The sequence below is a fragment of the Dipodomys spectabilis genome, unplaced genomic scaffold (assembly GCF_019054845.1).
Source record: "Dipodomys spectabilis isolate Male_0828 unplaced genomic scaffold, ASM1905484v1 ptg000034l, whole genome shotgun sequence".
Taxonomy (NCBI): Eukaryota; Metazoa; Chordata; class Mammalia; order Rodentia; family Heteromyidae; genus Dipodomys; species Dipodomys spectabilis.
Genome location: NW_024870711.1, coordinates 10,966,030 through 10,984,889, shown reverse-complemented (window position 1 = coordinate 10,984,889; position 18,860 = coordinate 10,966,030). Strand labels below are relative to the sequence as shown.

The window sequence follows — 18,860 nt, the reverse complement described above, 5'->3', positions numbered from 1 at the left end:
ATAAACAAAGCAGGAAAGAACTAAGGCTTAAAGGCATGGCTCAAGCGGTAGAACACCTGCCCAGCCAGCACGAGGTATCTAGTCACATAGCTAGTGAATGCCAAATGTGAGGAAAATGAGTCCACAGTGCGAAGAGGATGTGTACGCGTATTCCATGTTAGGAGGTGGAAGAATTGAAATCGGAGGCCCGGAGGCGGGGGAAGGTACTGGAAACGCTGTCGGAGAAGGCAGATACATGGGGAGGGGAGGAGAAGCGAGCTCAGAGGCGTGGGGAGGGGAGGGGAAGCGAGCTCAGAGGCGTGGGGAGGGGAGGGGAAGCGAGCTCAGAGGCGTGGGGAAGGGAGGGGAAGCGAGCTCAGAGGCGTGGGGAGGGGAGGAGAAGCGAGCTCAGAGGCGTGGGGAGGGGAGGGGAAGCGAGCTCAGAGGCGTGGGGAAGGGAGGGGAAGCGAGCTCAGAGGTGTCCACGTGGGCACCTGTCACCACCACAAACCGCCAAGTCAGTAGGCGGCCTGAAAGGTGACACACACACTCAGGAGGGAGATCAGGAAGGCGGGGCCATGCACCAGGCCTGCCCACTCTACACATTATAAAAACAAATCCTCTTCAGACGTGCTCACAGGCAATCCAGATGCCATCCTCTCATAGACACTACCTTCAGGGCGAAGTCACAGGACACATCTGGTTCTCTTCCATACAAAATGATAATTTATCTTACATAAAAGCATGAAAGGGGAAGAATGAAATACATGAGACCCAAACCTCAGAGGGTTAGAGAAGGGGCGGATTCACCAAAAAACTGGAAGGCTGACTCACAAAAGGCGCGGAGTACCAAGCCGGAGGAGCGGCATGGTGATCGCCAAGAACAAAATCCCCTGACAGGCGGATAGCAGGCCATTATCTCCATTGTCAGAGGACCCTGGTGCCTTGCTGTGTGAAGACAGCAAGAATGCACGTCCACATCCAAGCTAGTCAAGGAAGAGAGTTCAGCAAAAGCCACAGGAGTGGAATCAGTCAGGACCACTTGTTTTGAGAAGGTGGAAAACAAAAGGAGCAAGCAGGGCAGGCCAGTGGCAGGGCCCCTGGGAGGCAAGGAGAGAAGGAAGATTGGGGGGAAGGAGCAAGGGGAAGCAATGAGAGTAAACTCTATCAGAAGAGCAGCCACACAGGCACTGGAGGCTTCCTGATCTCCACAGCCAGGCTGGGATGGGGAACGGGCTATGCTGCACCTCCACACAACTTCAAGTTCCAAATGACCCGGACCCCATGACATGCCCCGCTCTGCTGGTGGAGGGGAGTGCTGCAGGCCTGGCTGAAGCAGTGAAAACATCCAACGGAGAGCCTTAAGTCTTTTCCTGGGAGATGATGTGAAAATAAAAACTTCACACTTAAAATTGGAATGGTAGAAAGTAACAGAGTAAATAAACATACTCATGGTCATCAGATACTTTAATAGGTAGGTTGTTGGCAACATACCACTGAAAGATCAGCCTTGTAGGAAAGAAGGTTGCAAACAACATCTGAAATAAATGACTTACACCTAGCAGGCCGAGAGATACCTCAGGCAGTGATCTGTCAGATGACCATCTTAAATTCCCATCATCATCACCTCTGTAATTAGGAAACATCATGTCACCAAAATGGGAAGGCTATGGGATCACACCACACACTCGACCTTGAAAACCTCCTGCCCAGCAGTGCACAGTCCCCAAAGTCTTGCAGGAAACAGATATTCAAGGAGAGACGGAGTTCAGAACTTTAAATCACTCATGGTTGATTCTAATTAGAAGTTGTTTTATTCCATTAAAAGCCCATCAACAGCCTCTTTAAGAGCCAACTTGGTTTTAAATCTACACAATGAATTTTGAATCCAGATGTCTACAGATTCCTTGCAGTACTGGCACAAATCATGGGCTTTATATGTAAATAAATCTAAGATTTATATAAAAGCAGATGAAAGAGACCTCGTGGCTTTGTCTCTAATGTCTAACTTCACTTCTTAGACTGACTCTCCAGCACAGACACTTCTGCCGGGCTGACCTAGGGGTCCTGTGTTACAAATGTAGGAGCACTGAGGCAATATTAGTGTTCACAGCAGGCTGTGCAACTCTGCGTTTCCTCTTTCTGTGTTGACTTTGTGTCATCTCACCTGCAGGATAAATCTTATTTGAAGGGAACGCTGTTATTACTAATCATACAGAGCCACGTTTGTGTACACACACGTCCAGAGGCTCAGAACTGCATGTCATGTCTTCCTTTCTGGATAGGAGGGCTGCCTGCACAAAGCCCTGTGTTCTAAAGGCCCAGAGAGAAAGGTTGTTTCTGGGCATTGTAAGGGCATTCCCTGGCCAGTCACAGAAGAGCTGTCCGGCAGGAGCTGCTGGGCAAAACGGATGGAGAGTTCCTCAATGATAAGGCAATCAGCACCTTGGACAGCACCCACCCAAGGACCTTCAGGGGATGAACCTGGATGAGGAGGTTTGCCCCCAGAGTCCTCAGGAATGCAATAGGTTGCATGTGTCAGCTACAAGTTTAGGGAGAAAAATGTGATTACTTGAGATTCTTCAATCTTGACCAAGAGTGATATAAAGAAAGCAATGGCTGTGTGTGTGTGTGTGTGTGTGTGTGTGTGTGTGTGTGTGTGTGTGAGTGCTACGCTAGGGCTTGAACTCAGGGCCTGGGTACTGTCCCTGAGATTTTGTACTCAAGGCTGGTACCATACCACCTGAGTCACAGCTCTGCTTCTGGCTTATTGGTGGTTAATTGGAGATGAGTTTCTCAGACTTTTTTTTTTTTTTTGTCCAGGCTGGCTTTGAACTGTGACCCTCAGATTTCAGACTCCTGAGCAGCAAGGATTATATATGTGAGCTACCAGTGTCTAGTCAAAAAGGAGGAAGAAAGAAAGAAAGAAAGGGAGAGAGAGAGAGAGAGAGAGAGAGAGAGAGGGAGGGAGGGAGGGAGGGAGGGAGGGTAGGAGGGAGAGAGGGGAGGGAGGGAGGGAGGGAGGGAAGGAAGGAAGGAAGGAAGGAAGGAAGGAAGGAAGGAAGGAAGGAAGGAAGGAAGGAAGGAAGGAAGGAAGGAAGGGAATTAGTTTTTAGGTCCAATGTTTTCCTTTAACTAGTATATTTTGTTAAGCAAATCAAAATGTTTGATCCAGAAGACAGATAAATGCTTGATAAATGCTTGAATCAATACTTTTTACTAATTTTTATGGGAAAAGTACATATGCTTTTAAGAAATCAAGAGACTATGTTTAGCACTGTATTGTGCCTAATTTTACATTTTAAGCTTAACTTTCGTTGTCTATTTTTGAAGGACAAAATGGTAATACGGGTCTACACAGAGAGTAAGGTTGTTAAAGGGGAGCAAATGAGCACACTCTGCCCTCACAGAGCTGCTGCTCGTGGTTTGGGCATGCACAGCTACGTGCTTCTCAGCACCAATCATCCCGCACATCATTTATTGCCTAAAATTCTCATGACGGCTATTAGATTTCCACACCTGTTCATCCTACCTATCTCTGCCTCACTGTAAGAGCTCTGTGTGATGTATGTCTGCAGATATATACTTACTTTGAGCAGACATATTTGGGGAAAATGAAAAACAGAGACATTTTAACCTGCCATAGATACACACGGACACACACACACACGTATGCTCACATGTGTGTGCACAGAGACACTGGCACACATCCGCATTTTCCAGGAAGTGAGCGTGGACGCCAGGATCTAATGGATCTAAGTCATCTCTACTAATGGGAAACAGCTGTCATTGTTTAGGCCAGATTAGTTTCTTTCATGCTTTTTGCTCATCTGAAAAGTAGTTCCTGACATCTATCAAAAGGAAAAGAAGGCACCATGTTCTGTAAGGTAAGATTTATGGCAAACGAGACACCCCAAACAAACAAGAAACAAGGGTGAGGAAGGAAAGAGCTGGGCAGAGACCGTCTGGCCGCTCAGAGACTTTGCCTTTCCTTTCTGCTGGCGACACCTAGAGCCCGGCCAGCACAGGCTCACGAGAAGCCTAAGCTGATAGTTTAAGTCAGAGTCAGGCAGGAAAGGCGCCCTTGGCCCGCTGTCTGCCCCGCAGCTGTGCTGTCTTCCTGGGCCCGGGCGACACAGTCCTGCAGGGTCCTCCCTGGGGTCCCCGCAAGACACAGGCCTCCCAGAGAACCCCGGCCCGGGCCGGCCTCCTCCGCCGCCCGCCTGGGAAGTCCTGGGGTGATCGGAGGGGACCCCTGGGTCTCCGGAGGGAGGAAAGGACACCAAGTGCACGCTTGTGCCAACCATCCCCACAGACGTGTCCCTTCTGGAAACGTCCACGGGCCTCCAGACCCGTGCACAACGAAGTGACGAGGAACAGCAGAAGCCCACGGGGCCTTGCAGACCTGGTCCTTGAGAAGTGACCCCAAGAGGCGCTTGCCACCCCGTCCCAAGCACGCGCACACGCTCACACGCGCACACACTCACACGCGCACAGCTCACACGCGCACACGCTCACTCGCGCTTCTTGCACTAGGGAAATGCCACACCGTGGCGTCCCGGTGTCCCGGGCGAGGGGGGCGGCGGGCCCCGGGCGCTGAGGCCAGGGGGACCCCGCAGGCCGGCCCGAAGCCACCCCAGCGGCGCCGATGGGCCCGGCCGCCCTTGGCTGCTGGGCGGGAGGCGAATCGAACCTCGGCCCAGGCCCGGCAGGGCGGACTTCCCAGGGAGAACTTTCCCAGCCGGAAAGGCCCGGTCGGGGCAGGGGGCGCGCTGAGGGTGGGCCGGGCCCGGGCGGGGGGCTGAGGGTGGTACTTCTTGGTTTGGGGGTGTTTTGTCTTCGGGAGGTCATCGCAGACCCCCTCCCCCAGGGCGAGGGGTCCCGGAGGCCGGAGGGGGAGGCCGGAGGAGGGAGGCCCGCGCGGGGAGGCCGGAGGGGGAGGCCGGAGGAGGGACCCCGCGCGGGAAGGCCGGAGGAGGGAGGCCGGCGCGGGGAGGCCGGCGCCCGTCCCGAGTCCCAGCACAGGGGGGCGGATTCCCAGGAGACGGCCACGTCGGGGACCGACGGCCCCGGTCACCACGGCAGCGAGACCCCGACGTCCCCTCCCCGCGCCCGGACCCGCGGGCGGCCGGGCGGGCGGGCGCCGCAGTCGGAGCCGGAGCCGGAGCCGCGCTCGCCGGGCCGCCGCGCAGGCAGAGCCGGCTCCGCGCGGGCTGAGGCGGGGGCTGCGGGAGGGGGGAGGGGAGGGGAGGGAGGGCGGAGGGAGGGCCCCCCAGCCCCCGCCGAGCGCTTACGTCCTCGTCGTCACCGTCGCTCCGCGCCTGGTACTGGAAGCGGGGCCGGCCGCCCGCGCCGCGCGCCCGGGCCGGGGCCGCCGCCGCCTGCGGGCCGGGGGGCCGCGCCGCCCCGCGGGGGCCGCCGTCCTCGTCGGGGCCCGGGCCGCCCAGGAGGCGGCTGGCCTCGGGCGGCGCCGGGAAGGAGCGCGAGGTGTTGATCTTGCCCGAGAAGCGCTGGTACAGCGACGCCATCGGCGCCCGCGCCCGCGCCCGCGCCCGCCCGGCCGCGCTGCCTGGCCGCCCGGCTGCCTGCCTGGCGCGCTCGCTCCCTGGCTCGCTCCCTGGCTCGCTCTCCCTCGCTCTGCTCTCCCTCGCTGGCTCGCTGGCTCTCCCTTGCTCACTCGCAATCTTTCTGTCTCTCGATTCCCGCTCCCCCGCCCCCTCCAGGCCAAAAAAAAAACCCACCGGAGAACGGAGGGGGGAGGAGAGGGGAGGAGGGGGGAGGGGAGGGGGGAGGAGGAAGAAGGGGGAGGGGAGTGAGGAGAGGAGGAGAGGGGAAGGGGGGAAGAGAGGGGAGGGGAGGGGAGGGGGGAGGGGAGGGAGGAGAGGGGAGGGGGGAGGGGGAGGGAGGAGTGGGGAGGGCAAGGAGGGAGAGGAGGAAGGGGGAGGAGGGAGAGGAGGAGGCCCGTGGCCGGAGGCCCCTGTGTCCTGACCCCTATCCACTGCTTTAGCTGTGGATGTACTGAGGAGGAAAAGCCCCAAACAGGAGGGGGCAGAGGGAGGGAAGGAGGGAGGGGGAGGGAAGGAGGGAGGGAGGGAGGGGGAGGGAAGGAGGGAAAGGGAGGGAAGGAGGGAGGGGGGAGGGAAGGAGGGAAAGGGAGGGAAGGAGGGAGGGGGAGAGGTAGGGAAGGAGGGAGAGAGGGGAGGGAGGAGGGAGAGGTAGGGAAGGAGGGAGAGAGGGAGGGAGGAGGGAGGGAAGGGGGAGAGGGGGGAGGGAGGGAGAGGAAAGGGAGGGAAGGAGGGAGGGGGGAGAGAGGGAGGGAGGGAGGGAGGCGCCTAGGCCGCGCTTGGATCCACCTAGACGCAGTTGGCAAGGCCAGAGCCAGGGTGAATCTCCCTCTGCCGCCCCGGCTCCGCCCCTGCTCACCGGACGGCAGCGCTGGGGTTCCTGGGGACCTAGGGGCTCAGGAGGCCCGGGGGCGCAGGGGGCCCGGAGGTCCAGGGGGCTCGGGGGCGCCGGGGGTGGCGCAGGGGGCCGGGGGCGCAGGGGGTCCGGGGGGCGCAGGGGGCCCAGGGGCGCAGGGGGCCCGGGGGCGCAGGGGGCCTGGGGAACCATGGGGCGCAGGGGGCCCGGGGGCGCAGGGGGCCCGGAGGTCCAGGGGGCTCGGGGGCGCCGGGGGGTGGCGCAGGGGGCCGGGGGCGCAGGGGGTCCGGGGGCGCAGGGGGCCCAGGGGCGCAGGGGGCCCGGGGGCGCAGGGGGCCTGGGGAACCATGGGGCGCAGGGGGCCCGGGGGCGCAGGGGGCCCGGAGGTCCAGGGGGCTCGGGGGCGCCGGGGGGTGGCGCAGGGGGCCGGGGGCGCAGGGGGGTCCGGGGGCGCAGGGGGCCCAGGGGCGCAGGGGGCCCGGGGGGCGCAGGGGGCCTGGGGAACCATGGGGCGCAGGGGGCCCGGGGGCGCAGGGGGCCCGGAGGTCCAGGGGGCTCGGGGGCGCCGGGGGGTGGCGCAGGGGGCCGGGGGCGCAGGGGGTCCGGGGGCGCAGGGGGCCCAGGGGCGCAGGGGGCCCGGGGGCGCAGGGGGCCTGGGGAACCATGGGGCACAGGGGGCCCGGGGGCGCAGGGGGCCCGGGGGCTCAGGAGGCCCAGGGGCGCAGGGGGGCCCGGGGAACCATGGGACACAGGGGACCCGGGGGTGGGAACCGCGGGGCGCAGGGCGCCAGGGGCCCCGGCCCGGCCCGGCCCGCGGTGCCGGGGCGCGGGGGCAGCTAGGCCCAGAACCGACCCCGGCGATGGCGGGGGTGGCGCCCCGTCCACCTGCTGCCCGGTGGCTCCAGCTGCCGTCCACGTTTTCCTGCCCAACTCGAAGGGAGAGCCAAGACCTCGGGCCGGGCCCGGGGCAGGTGGGAGGGGGCGGGGAGCGGGGCCTGGCGGGGCGGGGTGCTTCTCCCCTCACTCCCCCCCCACCCCGCCTCCAGCCGCCCCGGGACACCGGCTCTAAGCATGACCTGGGAGGCCGGGCCTGGGTCTCCTAGCCAACCCGGCCCAGCCGGGCCAGGCCCCGAGCTCGGCTCCACTGGGGAGCTGGGGCACTGCGGGATGGAGGCGACTCTTCTCGCCTTGCTCTTCCCCGCTGGGCCCCCATTAGGAGGAGTGCGGGTGTGGTACAGTGACCCCGGTGCGGGGCCCAGCCTGGGCTTCGCGGCCACTCCTCCTGCTGCATTAGAACGGGCTCGGGCGCCCCGGTGTGGAGAGAGACGCGCACTGCCGCCAGGAGAGGAGGGGAGGGGAGAGGAGGGAGGGAGAGAGGAGGCACCTAGGGCCCAACCTGCTTCCCTCCTAGGCCTCTGGGCCTCCACCTGGCCGGCCTCGTGGGAAGGCCTTCTCTCCCCTGGCGCTCCCCACTGTGTGGCTCTTCTTCCCCACTTTCAGGTCTGGAGCCTTCCAGGCTGGGCTGGGAGGCGGTCCCATCCTGAGCTCCAGCAAGGCCTAGGCCCCAAAAAGGACCGAGGGAAGATCAGGGAGCAAGGAACCTAGGGTCCCTTGCTGGTGTCCAGAGGCTCAGTACCCCTGCACACTGAAGCCTGCCTTCTCTCCCTATCTCCACTGGGTTTTCCAAATCCCAGGCTACCAGGCCACTCAGCGGCCGAGTGGAGGCGCAGGCCAGCCCATCCCGCACCCCAGCTTCAGCAAGGTCCCCAGGCCCAGCCCTCCCCACCTCCTCTGCCCAGCCTCCACAGTCCACCCAGCAGCCTTCAGCTTTTACAAAACTACCCCAAAGCCATCCTGTGCTTTAGGGTTCTTTCCTGCTACTCTAAAGAAACAGTTGTAAAATGTCCACAGCATTGTTTTTCCTTGATAGCAAACATAAAAAAAAGTGGAAACCAGTATTTCAATAGTTAGGAGACACACTGCCCAAGAAAGTACAGAGAAGGCTCCTGGTGTGCCCACTTGCTTGTCCTGAAGTCTGAGGCCACAATGACAGGACCCAGAACCAAGCTTTGAAAATCACTGCAGCTTAGATACTCAGAAGACGGCCCCATCCCAGCCACCGCAGTGGTGTGGCTGCAGGAAGCTGACTTTCCATCAGACTGGAAGTCAAAGCTTGCTCCTTCACAGTAGCCTGCACCAAGCCTCAATGCCTTGGGTCTTGCTTATGAGACAGGAAATACACATATGTACTTGCAAACAAACTATAAGAATAAGAAGCACTGCATGTGGCATTAATGTTTTATACAAAATACGATAATTATATCAAGTAGCAACCTCCAATTCTTGATTCAAAGGTGCCCATTAATAGCATCAGAAAGAATTGAATCTCTTATTCAGTACGAAATTAATAAATTGATAAAGAAGGCACACTTTTAATACTTTTTATCCAAATGACCTCACGAATAATCAAAATGGTCTGTGTGTATATGCGTATGTGAATCATCCGGAAAATACAAGTGATTTCTATTAAAAATTATGAAATTAGGGCTAGGAAGGTGGCTCAGTGGTAGTGTTTGCCTCGCATGCATGAGGCCCTGGGTCTGATTCCTTTGCATCACATACACGGAAAAAGCTGCTGTGTGGCAAGTGGTAGAGCGTTCGCCTTAGCTGAAGAGCTGAGGGACAGCGCCCAGGCCAGAGTTCAGGCCCCACAACTGACAAAAAATTTATAAAATTAAAAACTTTAGCTGGGTGCCGGAGACTCACACCTGTAATCCTAGCTACTCAGGAGGCTGAGATCTGAGCCCAGGCAGTAAATTCTGTGAAACTCTCATCTCCAATGAACCACCAGAAAAGATTAAGTGGCGCTGTGGCTCAAGTGGTAGAGTACTCACCTTGAGCTGAAGAGCTCAGGGACAGCGCCCAGGTCCAGAGTTCAAGCCCATGACAGACAAAACCAAAAATAAAACAAAAATAAAACTTTAAATAATGGAGGAAAGAAGTGATGCAAAAATCCTATGTTCTAGAGAAGCGAAGTGAGCAGGAAGGAGGGGGGACAGGCAGGTGTGAAAGGAGACGTAGGCAGGAGGGGGGAGGAGGAGGAGTGGGAGAGGGAAGGAAGAAGAGGGAGGGGGGAGGGGGAGGAGTGGGAGAGGGAAGGGGGGAGGAGGAGGGGGAGGGGGGAGGGGGAGGGAGAGGGGGAGGGAGAAAGACAAGAAGGAGGGGAAAGAGGAGGAGGAGGGGAAGGGCAGTAACTAGCACAAAGGTGTTTGTCAGATGTGGACTTGGGGTGAATTTGACTACTTTCACCTGGCAGGATGGACACAAAGCTTCCATAAACATGAATGCATGGTTTAGACCATGTGCGAGGAGTCACGTGTGTGTGTGTGTGTGTGTGTGTGTGTGTGCGCGCGTGCGCAGTTACACATCTGTGTTAAACACTGGCCCGGGAATTGCAGAGCGTCCTCAGGCAGCGGGGCTCGGAAGTTCTGGAACTGCACAGAAGAATGAGCTGGCTTAGGCTTTAGGACGGGTACAGCAAAGCAGAGAGAGCAGCAAGCTGCCATGGGCGACGCAGAATCAATCCTGATGGCCAGCTGCGTGTGGGAATCACCACGCTCCGGGGAGAAGGAACCCAGGGCCTGGTGTTTCAGAAACAGCTCCGCCTCTCCCTGCACTGGACTCGGCCTTCAACACACCCTGGAAGCAGGTTTTCATTCCAGAAAAGGTAATGTTTGAAAGTATTTTGTGGGCAATTGTATGGCAAGATTTGAATTCCTTAATAATGCTTAAAGCCGGTAGACCATGGACTGCCTTTTCTAGTCTTACACCATTGGCTCGTCTCCCAGGCCATAAGCTGAAGACCTGTGTGCGTGTGCCTTTACCAGTACACCAGTTTAGAGAACGACATAAAATTCCATGATGCAAAATACAGTGCACGGCCATCTCTAAAGCAACAATGGGGGAACCTGGGCTGTGCGTGAAGCCACCCCTGTAGGCTGTCCGAAGCTTGTGGAGCTCAGCAGCCCACACGTGACTTTATTATGTTAGAAGAGGTCTGCATCATTCTGCAGTCTACTTCTCCTTCTTCCTATCCAGGGAGGAGAGCATAATGCTAAGATTGTGTTGTGTGCCAGTCCTGGGGCTTGAACTCAGGGACTGGGCACTGTCCCTAAACTTCTTTTGCTCAAGGCTAGTGCTCTACCACTTGAGCCACAGTGTCACTTCTGGCCTTTTGTGAATAGCTTATAAAAGATGACAGTCTCACAGACTTTGATCCTGCCCAGGCTGGCTCTGATCCATGATCCTGAGACCTGATCCTGAGACCTCTGCTTCCTGAGTAGCTACGATTACAGGCATGAGCCACTAGTGCCTGGCCTAAGATATAAAAAAAATATTTTCATAATACTAGTGTTTGGGGCAATAAAACATACAAGTCAGCAGAATAGTCCAAAGAAACATTTTCCTTTAAACTCTGGGTTCCAGTATCTTTCACCCACCCTCACCACAACTAGAAATGGGGAGAAATAAAACAAACATTTGGAAAGCTGCAGGAAAACACAATGCCAAATACAGAAACACACAGCATAGTCCTAACTCTATCCACAAAATCTGGTTTTTGTTTTTTGCTTTTTACAAAGTGACTACTGGTGAAGGACTTTCAAACAGGAGAGACACACACACACACCCTACCTTACAGTCATACATAATAACTCAATGCAAGTGTTCAAGTTGATTGTCAGGCAAATGAGACAATCTGATTCAACTAAATAGCTGGTGTCAACCTACCCAACGTTTGAACGTGGCCCCATGGAGGTTTTGTGGCCCCTTCTGCCCGCCTCACGCCTCACCTCGTCTCCTTCCTCTGCATCTGACCATGGCTCACTTCCTTTTTTTCTCCCATTTTCGAATTCCTGTCTCTGCCTCTTTTTCGTCTTTCCTCCTCAGCCTTTTTTTCCCCTTCTTTATTGTGATTAAGTGGTTACATAATTTCCCAAATTTCACAGTATTGTGGGATAGTGATGCTCAGTTAAAGTCACAAACACATTCTAACTTTCCTGGAGCAAATTGTCTATCATGGTCTACAACATTTATGGGTTCTATGAGCTTTGCAATACAGTTATTTCTTCCACATAGGGTGATATGTACATTTCTTATGTTTTGCATAGCATCAGCTGTTCCCTCTTTCCCACTTGTTCCCTCCCTCCCATCGCTGCCATTGAGTTGCTTAGTTCATTTTGGTCAATGTCCAGTGCAGATGATGGGTCCCGCTGCTATATGTTTTTCCCTGATTCCCTCTAATTCTGTGTCATCCTCCTGGTTTCCCTCCGGTGTGCACATATATACCATACATGTGATCAGCAGCGTGGGGTTATTTAGTAGTGATTCGACCAGATGAGTGGAAGTCCTTTGTTTCTTAAATCCTGTTAATTTTGTCGTAACACCTAACATTTTTGATTTAACATCCACTTATCAGGGAGACGATGTACCGTTTGTCTCTTTGCACTTGGCTTACCTCGCTCAACATGATTTCTTGTAGCTCCATCCATTTCCCTGCAAATGCCATTATTTTGTCATTTCTAATGGCTGCATAATATTCCATTGTGTATAGTTACCACAATTTTTGGATCCATTCATCTGTGGTGGGACATCTGGGTTGTTTCCATATCCTAGCTATTGTGAACAGTGTTGCAATAAACATGGAGGTGCACGTGTCCTTGTATATTGGTTCCTGTTGTTCAGGGTAGATGCCTAGAAGTGGTATGACTGGGTCATAAGGAAGGTCAATATATAGCTTTCTGAGGACCCTCCAGACTGCTTTCCAAAGTGGCTGTATAAGTGTACATTCCCACCAGCAGTGTAATAGGGTTCCTCTTTCTTTGCATCCCCTCCAGCATTTGTTGTTGGCTGACTTGTGGATGTGGGCCATTCTGACTGGAGTAAGGTGGTATCTCAGGGTTGTCTTTATTTGCATTTCCTTCACAGCCAGGGATGGTGAACATTTCCTCATGTGTTTCTTTGCCATTTTTATCTCTTCATCTGAGAAGTCTCTCTTTAGTTCCCTTACCCATTTAGTAATTGGTTTGTTAGGTTTGGGAAGGATTAGTTTCTTGAGTTCCCTGTATATACTGGATATTAACCCCTTGTCTGATATATTGCTGGTAAATATTTTTTCCCAATTAGTTGGTTGTCTTTCTAGCTTGGTTGTGATAGCTTTAGCTGTGTAGAAGCTTTTAATTTTAAGGTAGTCCCATTTGTCAAGTCTCTCTCCAATTTGTTCTGACCCTGGGACTCTGTTCAGGAAGTTCCTTCCTGTGCCTATTAGTTCAAGTGTCTCTCCTACTCTGTCCTGCAGTAGTTTCAGAGATTCAGGTTTAATGTTAAGGTCTTTAATCCATTTTGAGTTGATGTTGGTGCATGGTGATAGGCTGGGGTCCACTTTTAGTTTTCTGCATGTGGCTGCCCAGTTTTCCCAGCACTAGCGGTTGAAGAGGCTGTGTTTCTTCCATTGTATGTCTTTGGCTCCTTTGTTGAATATCAGCTGGCTGTAGGCCTGTGGATTTATTTCTGGATCTTCTATTCTGTTCTATTGGTCTTCAGGTCTGTTTTTGTGCCAGTACCATGCTGTCTTTGTTATTATAGCTCTGTAGTAGAGTTTGAAGTTCGGCATGGATATCCCTCCCATGTTGTCTTTATTCCCTAGAATTGTTTTGGCTATTCTAGGTCTTTGTTGTTCCATATGAATTTTTGGACTGTTTTCTATATTTCAGAGATGTACGTCATAGGAATTGCATTGAATTTGTTTTTTAATTTTGGTAGTATTGCCATTTTCACTATATTAAGTCTGCCTATCCAAGAGCGTGGGAGGTCTTTCCATTTCCTAGTGTCTTCTGTAATTTCTTTCTTTAACTTTTTATAGTTTCATTAAATAGTTCATTTACATCTTTGGTTAGGTTAATTCCTAAATATTTTATTTTTTGGGAGGTTAGTGTGAATGGGGTTGCTCCCTGTATTTCCCTCTCTTCTTGTACATTGTCAGTGTACAGGAAGGCGACTGATTTTTGTGGGTTGATTTTGTATCCTGCTACTTTGCAGTAGTGATTTATGATTTCTAAGAGTTTGGGGATGGAGTTTTGGGATTGTGAAGGTATAGTATCATGTCATCTGCAAAAAGGGATAGTTTAACTTCTTCTTTCCCTATGCAGATCCCTTTAATGTCTTTTCCTTGCCTTATTGCCCTGGCTAAGGGTTCCAGGACTGTATTGAAGTCCTCCTCAGCCTTTCTGTGGGTCACCATCAGTAGCCTGTGGGTTTGGGGGTTTGTATTTTGTTTTCTTCTCTCTGAAAACCCCTCACTGCTGTCTGCATACTTACAAGGTCTTGATTTTGACCATCCATGTTGCCTCCAAAATTAGCTTCATAATCACTTCTCCTCTTAGAAGAGAGCTAAACTTCTGTGCTTGCCTATTTTCTGTTGACACGACAGCTTTCCAAGGCTCTTTGGAATGCAGACCACAGGACACTGACACGTCTGAGTTTCCCTTGGTCCCCAGAGCTTGTCTGATCATGTTGGTCTCTGTAACATCTTACTTTCTACATGGGTGGCTGGAGCTCTGAGGCCCCCGAGCTCCATGACCTTTCAGACCACTACTCCCTGGGGCCTGGCTGACTAGGTGGAACGTTTCCTTGAACGCTGGAGTGGCATTGCTGAGCCTCTGCGCATGCGTGCCTTTTGTTTTTATCCAGTAGAGGAATGGCTGTACCAGGAGGAGACAGGGCTTGCCACTGGTCTCTCTGGTGGCTGGTGCAGGCATTCCAGAACCAAGTCCTAGCTGAGCCGGGCTGCAGGGTGGGTGTGTATGTGAGCGGGGGGGGGGGGGGGACGGGGGGGGGGCGCAGTGGCAGCTTAGGACTCAGCATCCCCTGGGGTTGCCGGTGGCATGTCACATAGACGGACCCTCAGATGGAATCGCAGGAAACAGAGCTGTGCCCTCACTGGGTCTGTGACAGGTGAGCATTCACCAGCAGGTTGCTGCGGGTGTGCAGAAGTAGGGAGCCCTGCCTCCCCTGCCAGGGACAGCGGCCTCAAAGAAAGGAGGGGGGAGCGGTGCCCACCTGGACAGCGCGTGCGACTGGGCTCCCGGGAAGAAAAGGCTGGTCTGCCTGGACAGCACAACCACGTAAGATCTGCCCAGCAAAGGCCTCCACCTAAGCCCTGGCCCAGTGTGTCCGCAGCAGGGCAGTGCCTGGCAGGGCCGAGGGCGGCAGGGCTGAGGGAGGACAGCTTCCTGCAAACGGCCCCAAGGAGAGCTGAGGCGTCTGCAGAGAGGGCCAGGCCACAGGTCAGCCCCCTCCTGGATGTCCGCATGGCTGACTTTGACAAGTATTCTGAAGAAATGCATATCCTACGAAATTAAGAACGGGTGAGGGAAGGGTGGGTGAGGAGGGATGAGGGATGAATGTTGAAAGGGTCGACACTGATCAAGATACATCCGATTCCTAAACAGCATTGTCAAGTGGCAACTCCTCTGCACAACTACTTAAAGATAAATTATTATCTTTTTAAATATTTAAATATATTTTAAATATTTAAATATAAATACTGCTAAATTATTAGCAGTACTGTTTAAACCCCTCCAGGTGACTCAGGTGCACGCTGGGATCAGGAATCCTCCGGGGGAAGAGCTCCAGGGGCCATTATGCTCAGATACCCAGGCCTGGCTTACTGTCAGACAGCTGTGTGGAAGCACTTGGACCTCCCAGAGCCCCTCCCCCTTAGGGCGGAGCTTCAGGGCTGCAGCCCACAGCCCTGCTCCTCACTGGGGTGATTTTTATCCCAGCGGTTCATTCCAGGGCTGGGCTCTGGGGGACACTTGCATGTGGTGCTTTACCTGGGCCCGAGAGTTAAGGCTCACCACAGGAGGACAGTGGCAGCACACAAGAGAACTATCACCGTGGAAGCAAAGGCTGGTGGAGGCCGGGACTCCAGCCTCTTGTCTCCAAGACCCTGTGACACTGCCCCCTAGCAACAGGCCTCTCCCATCCTGCCCAAGCAAGTGCCACCCTGCAAGAGACTTCTGCAGAACCATAAAGAAAAAGGGAAAAGCCTTGCTTTCAAGTAATTGACTTCATTAACAAAAAATCCTTAGGGACCCTGCTTTGGACTCATTGCATATTTAATGCAATAAAGAAAAACCTGTCCTTAATTAAAAATCAATAAAGTTAATAAACATATTTAAGTTGAGAACTTTCATGAACTCAATTTCTCCAAATCTACTCCTTTAAAGCACATTAAACTGCTCATTATAAAATCCATTTTATTTTATGTTTCACCATCACTTAAGATTGCCTCCGAATTTCCCATGGAATACATATATCTAGATAGTCTGAGGCAACCTTGAGTGGATCAGGAGGGTTCCGTGAATTTCAACACGTTCTGTGGCCCAGGGCGAGGGTTTACAGGAAATGTCCACATGCACGCGATACACCCTAGGCCTGAGGAGGAGGTAGAGCCAGCCGTGGGGCGGGACATACACCCTCAAGAGTGAACACCGGCAATGCCCATGTCAAACCGACTCACCAGCACATGGGTGTGTCAGAGACAAAATACAGCAGCTCCTCACCAATGAAAACTGATTATATTAGGAGCCATAAAACGGAACCGAAGCAGCCCGTTTGCCTCTCCAGGGTAGTACAGACCCCCAAGGACCCCCAGACCATTGGCTCCACGCCACGCATCACCAAACCATTTCGTTCTCATCAAGATGAAAGCAGGTTTGCTTGTGCTGATAATCACATTTCAAATCGTAGTAATTTGGAACTCCACAAAAAAGTGGTTCCCCTTCCAATTACTTATATTTGTATCTTGCTTGACAGGTAAACAGAAATTGCCGGTTGACTAAATAAATCCATTAGATGACTAAGCCTGCAATTTGAACAGCTCTTTCCTCCACTCACAGCCACAACAAATTGAGGAGGAAGGGGCGGGCCCGTTTTTTGCATAGATTGTGCTTTGAGCCCTGATGGGCCCCATTACCTCCACCTCTGCCTCACACCCATAATCACTGCCATTTCGTCTCTTTACAACCTAACAATACCCAAATTGCATCATTTCAACAGAACCTTTTCAATCTTCATAGTGAAAGTTGGATAGATTAGCGCTTTCAAAGGACTTTGAAGGATTTCGTAGCCATCTTTGGGGAGGAGACCAAGCAGGATAGGGCTGTATTTACATCTTCCTTTCAGATTCTTTCTTTTCTTTTTGTTTTTTATTCCTCTCAGAGCTCCGGTCTCAACCAGCTGAGTTCACTTGACATAAGGTGGAAATGGTGGGTTGTGATCTCAATGAATGCTGAGTTTCCCAATTGAGATATTCAAATCCGTAAGACAAGTATCTTTCTTGAGTAGGCAATTTGCTCAAATAACATAAAATTATCAAATTCAAAATATACTGAGATAGAATACAGACAGCATGCCTATTTTAAGATCAAACAAGCCTTCAAATAAGCTACCTACTTACGCCATCCCAGACCCTTGGGTGGTGTACTCAGACAGTGACAGCACTCAATGAAAATCAGGAATAACAACGGGTCTAATATTTTATCTGTTGATTGTATTTGCATTGTATAAGTCCTCTGATTTGAAATTGTCAACCGTGGGCCCTGAATTTCAGAAGTCACATACACTGATTGCCTGAGAAGGAAGACTGCTCTGGTTTGCCCTAAAGATGAGCAAAGAAAGGTAAATCTCAAAGGGGCAGAGACTTGTGGGCCAGCCTGCCCGCCTCCCCCCCCCACCGGCCCTCAGCTCTGTTCCTGATTCAAGTGGAAAGATGCGACTTCTTCGATGGATTCATGCAGCTATAGGAAGAATGAAAGGAAGTGACTTACTCTCGTCTCTCTCCCCGATGCGCTCCATCTAAGAGAACCAGCAACAGCGTCAGGGCCCTCACACTTGTAGGTCTCGGATGTCCTCCACCAGTTAGGGTCCTGCAGAAGCCCTGTGGTCTCCAGCCCCTCACCTGGTCATGGGTTGGGTGACTCTGGCCTCACAGACAATGTGTTCTTGAGGTTTCCCTTCATGGAAGCCACTGGTCAGACTTAACTCTCAGGGCACGATGGATGCTATCTGCGAAACACCTCCCATGGCCGCTGGTCCTCCGAATGGCCTTGGTGTGCCCTTTAGCCGGTGTGTGATGCTACACGCCGACTTAGTGCTTCGGAGAGAAGCAATGGCGTTTGCTGTCCGAAGGGGGCAGCCTACTCCCCACTCGAGCAGCTTCCCAGCCAGGACACCAGTGCCCGCTGCTCCCTACCGGGGTGGAAAATTGATCTTTAAGTTAAGCCTTTGACTAAAGAGACATTTTCTAGGTCGTTATTAGAAAGGTCTTTTTCTTCTCTGGTACAGGGAGTGGTGAGGCGGGCTGCTCTCTCCCCTCCTCTGTCATCCCCTCGTCCTGTTTTCTGTCTTTGGATTCAGTTGTGTAAAGATCTGATGCTGCATGCTGCTGCAGCCTCTTTGTGGCCATGAAGAGAAAGACACATATGCACAAGATGAAAACCTAGAGCCATAACGACATAGAGCAGCGGAACTAAAACCAGATTTACCACCCCAGCTGGAAGCCTCCACTTCTCCTTTTAATCAGGAATGAGCACATGGCAGAAGTGGCCTGAAGGACATGATTTGACTCCTGGCCCTCTGGGGATTGGATCCTTGTACTAGAAGTCAGGAAGCATCTATGTCCCTTAGAGAGCACGAGGATACTCAGTAACACTGCAGCTACCAGCTCTATCCATGAGACAGGGTTCTGGAAAGTTCCAAATAAATTGTCACCTGATGGTGTACTCAAAACTTATGGGTAGGTAAGCTCTAGAACATACTATGGTATTTAGAACAAACCCAAGTCATTAAGTTGTGCTGCCTGAGTTGTTTTTGCCATCGTCCCTAATTTCAGGGAAAATGATGTGGCTCTGGGGCTTCCTATTGGCACCACACCAGCTTCCAACCCCAGTATCTTCAGGAAAACATGTCCCCAGGCTGGCAGGCCTCTTGTGCACCAGAGGTGATAGGGTGGAGGACCAAGAGTTATCTCCATGCAGGGTGGTTGCAGCCACAGAGTACTGGGCCAAAGCAGAATGGGGTGAGGAAGGAGCAAGGAAGAAGGAGCCCTAGACTGACCAACCTATGATGTCTGCCAGCAATCTTTACCAGAAGCACTCTGACACACATGGCCCTGTTGCCCTATAGAAGTTCCCAAGAAACAAACCTTGGTTTGATATCAGAAAATCTGCTTTGCAACTCAATGTACCAAGGCTGTGGTGAGCCAGACAGACAGCGGGTAGCATGCAGCCCAGGCAGCCTTCCTGCACTCAATCAACAACAGCAGCAAAAGTGCCAGTCTAGATGGACATAGTAGACTTTTGCTCTCAAGACTATCCTGGAAGACTTCTCAACACACACAC

At 53.2% G+C, this 18,860-nt stretch overlaps 1 protein-coding gene across 1 annotated transcript in view; it reads right to left on the bottom strand.

Annotated features, from left to right (window-relative positions):
- The window catches only part of Dpp6 (dipeptidyl peptidase like 6), a 456,045-nt gene extending 450,538 nt beyond the window's left edge, over nt 1-5,507 (bottom strand). The window contains exon 1 of the mRNA XM_042677192.1: nt 5,274-5,507. Within this exon, the coding sequence (XP_042533126.1) occupies nt 5,274-5,507 (234 nt within the window). The remainder of the gene's footprint in view (nt 1-5,273) is intronic.
- Between the last annotated feature and the right edge of the window lie 13,353 nt (nt 5,508-18,860).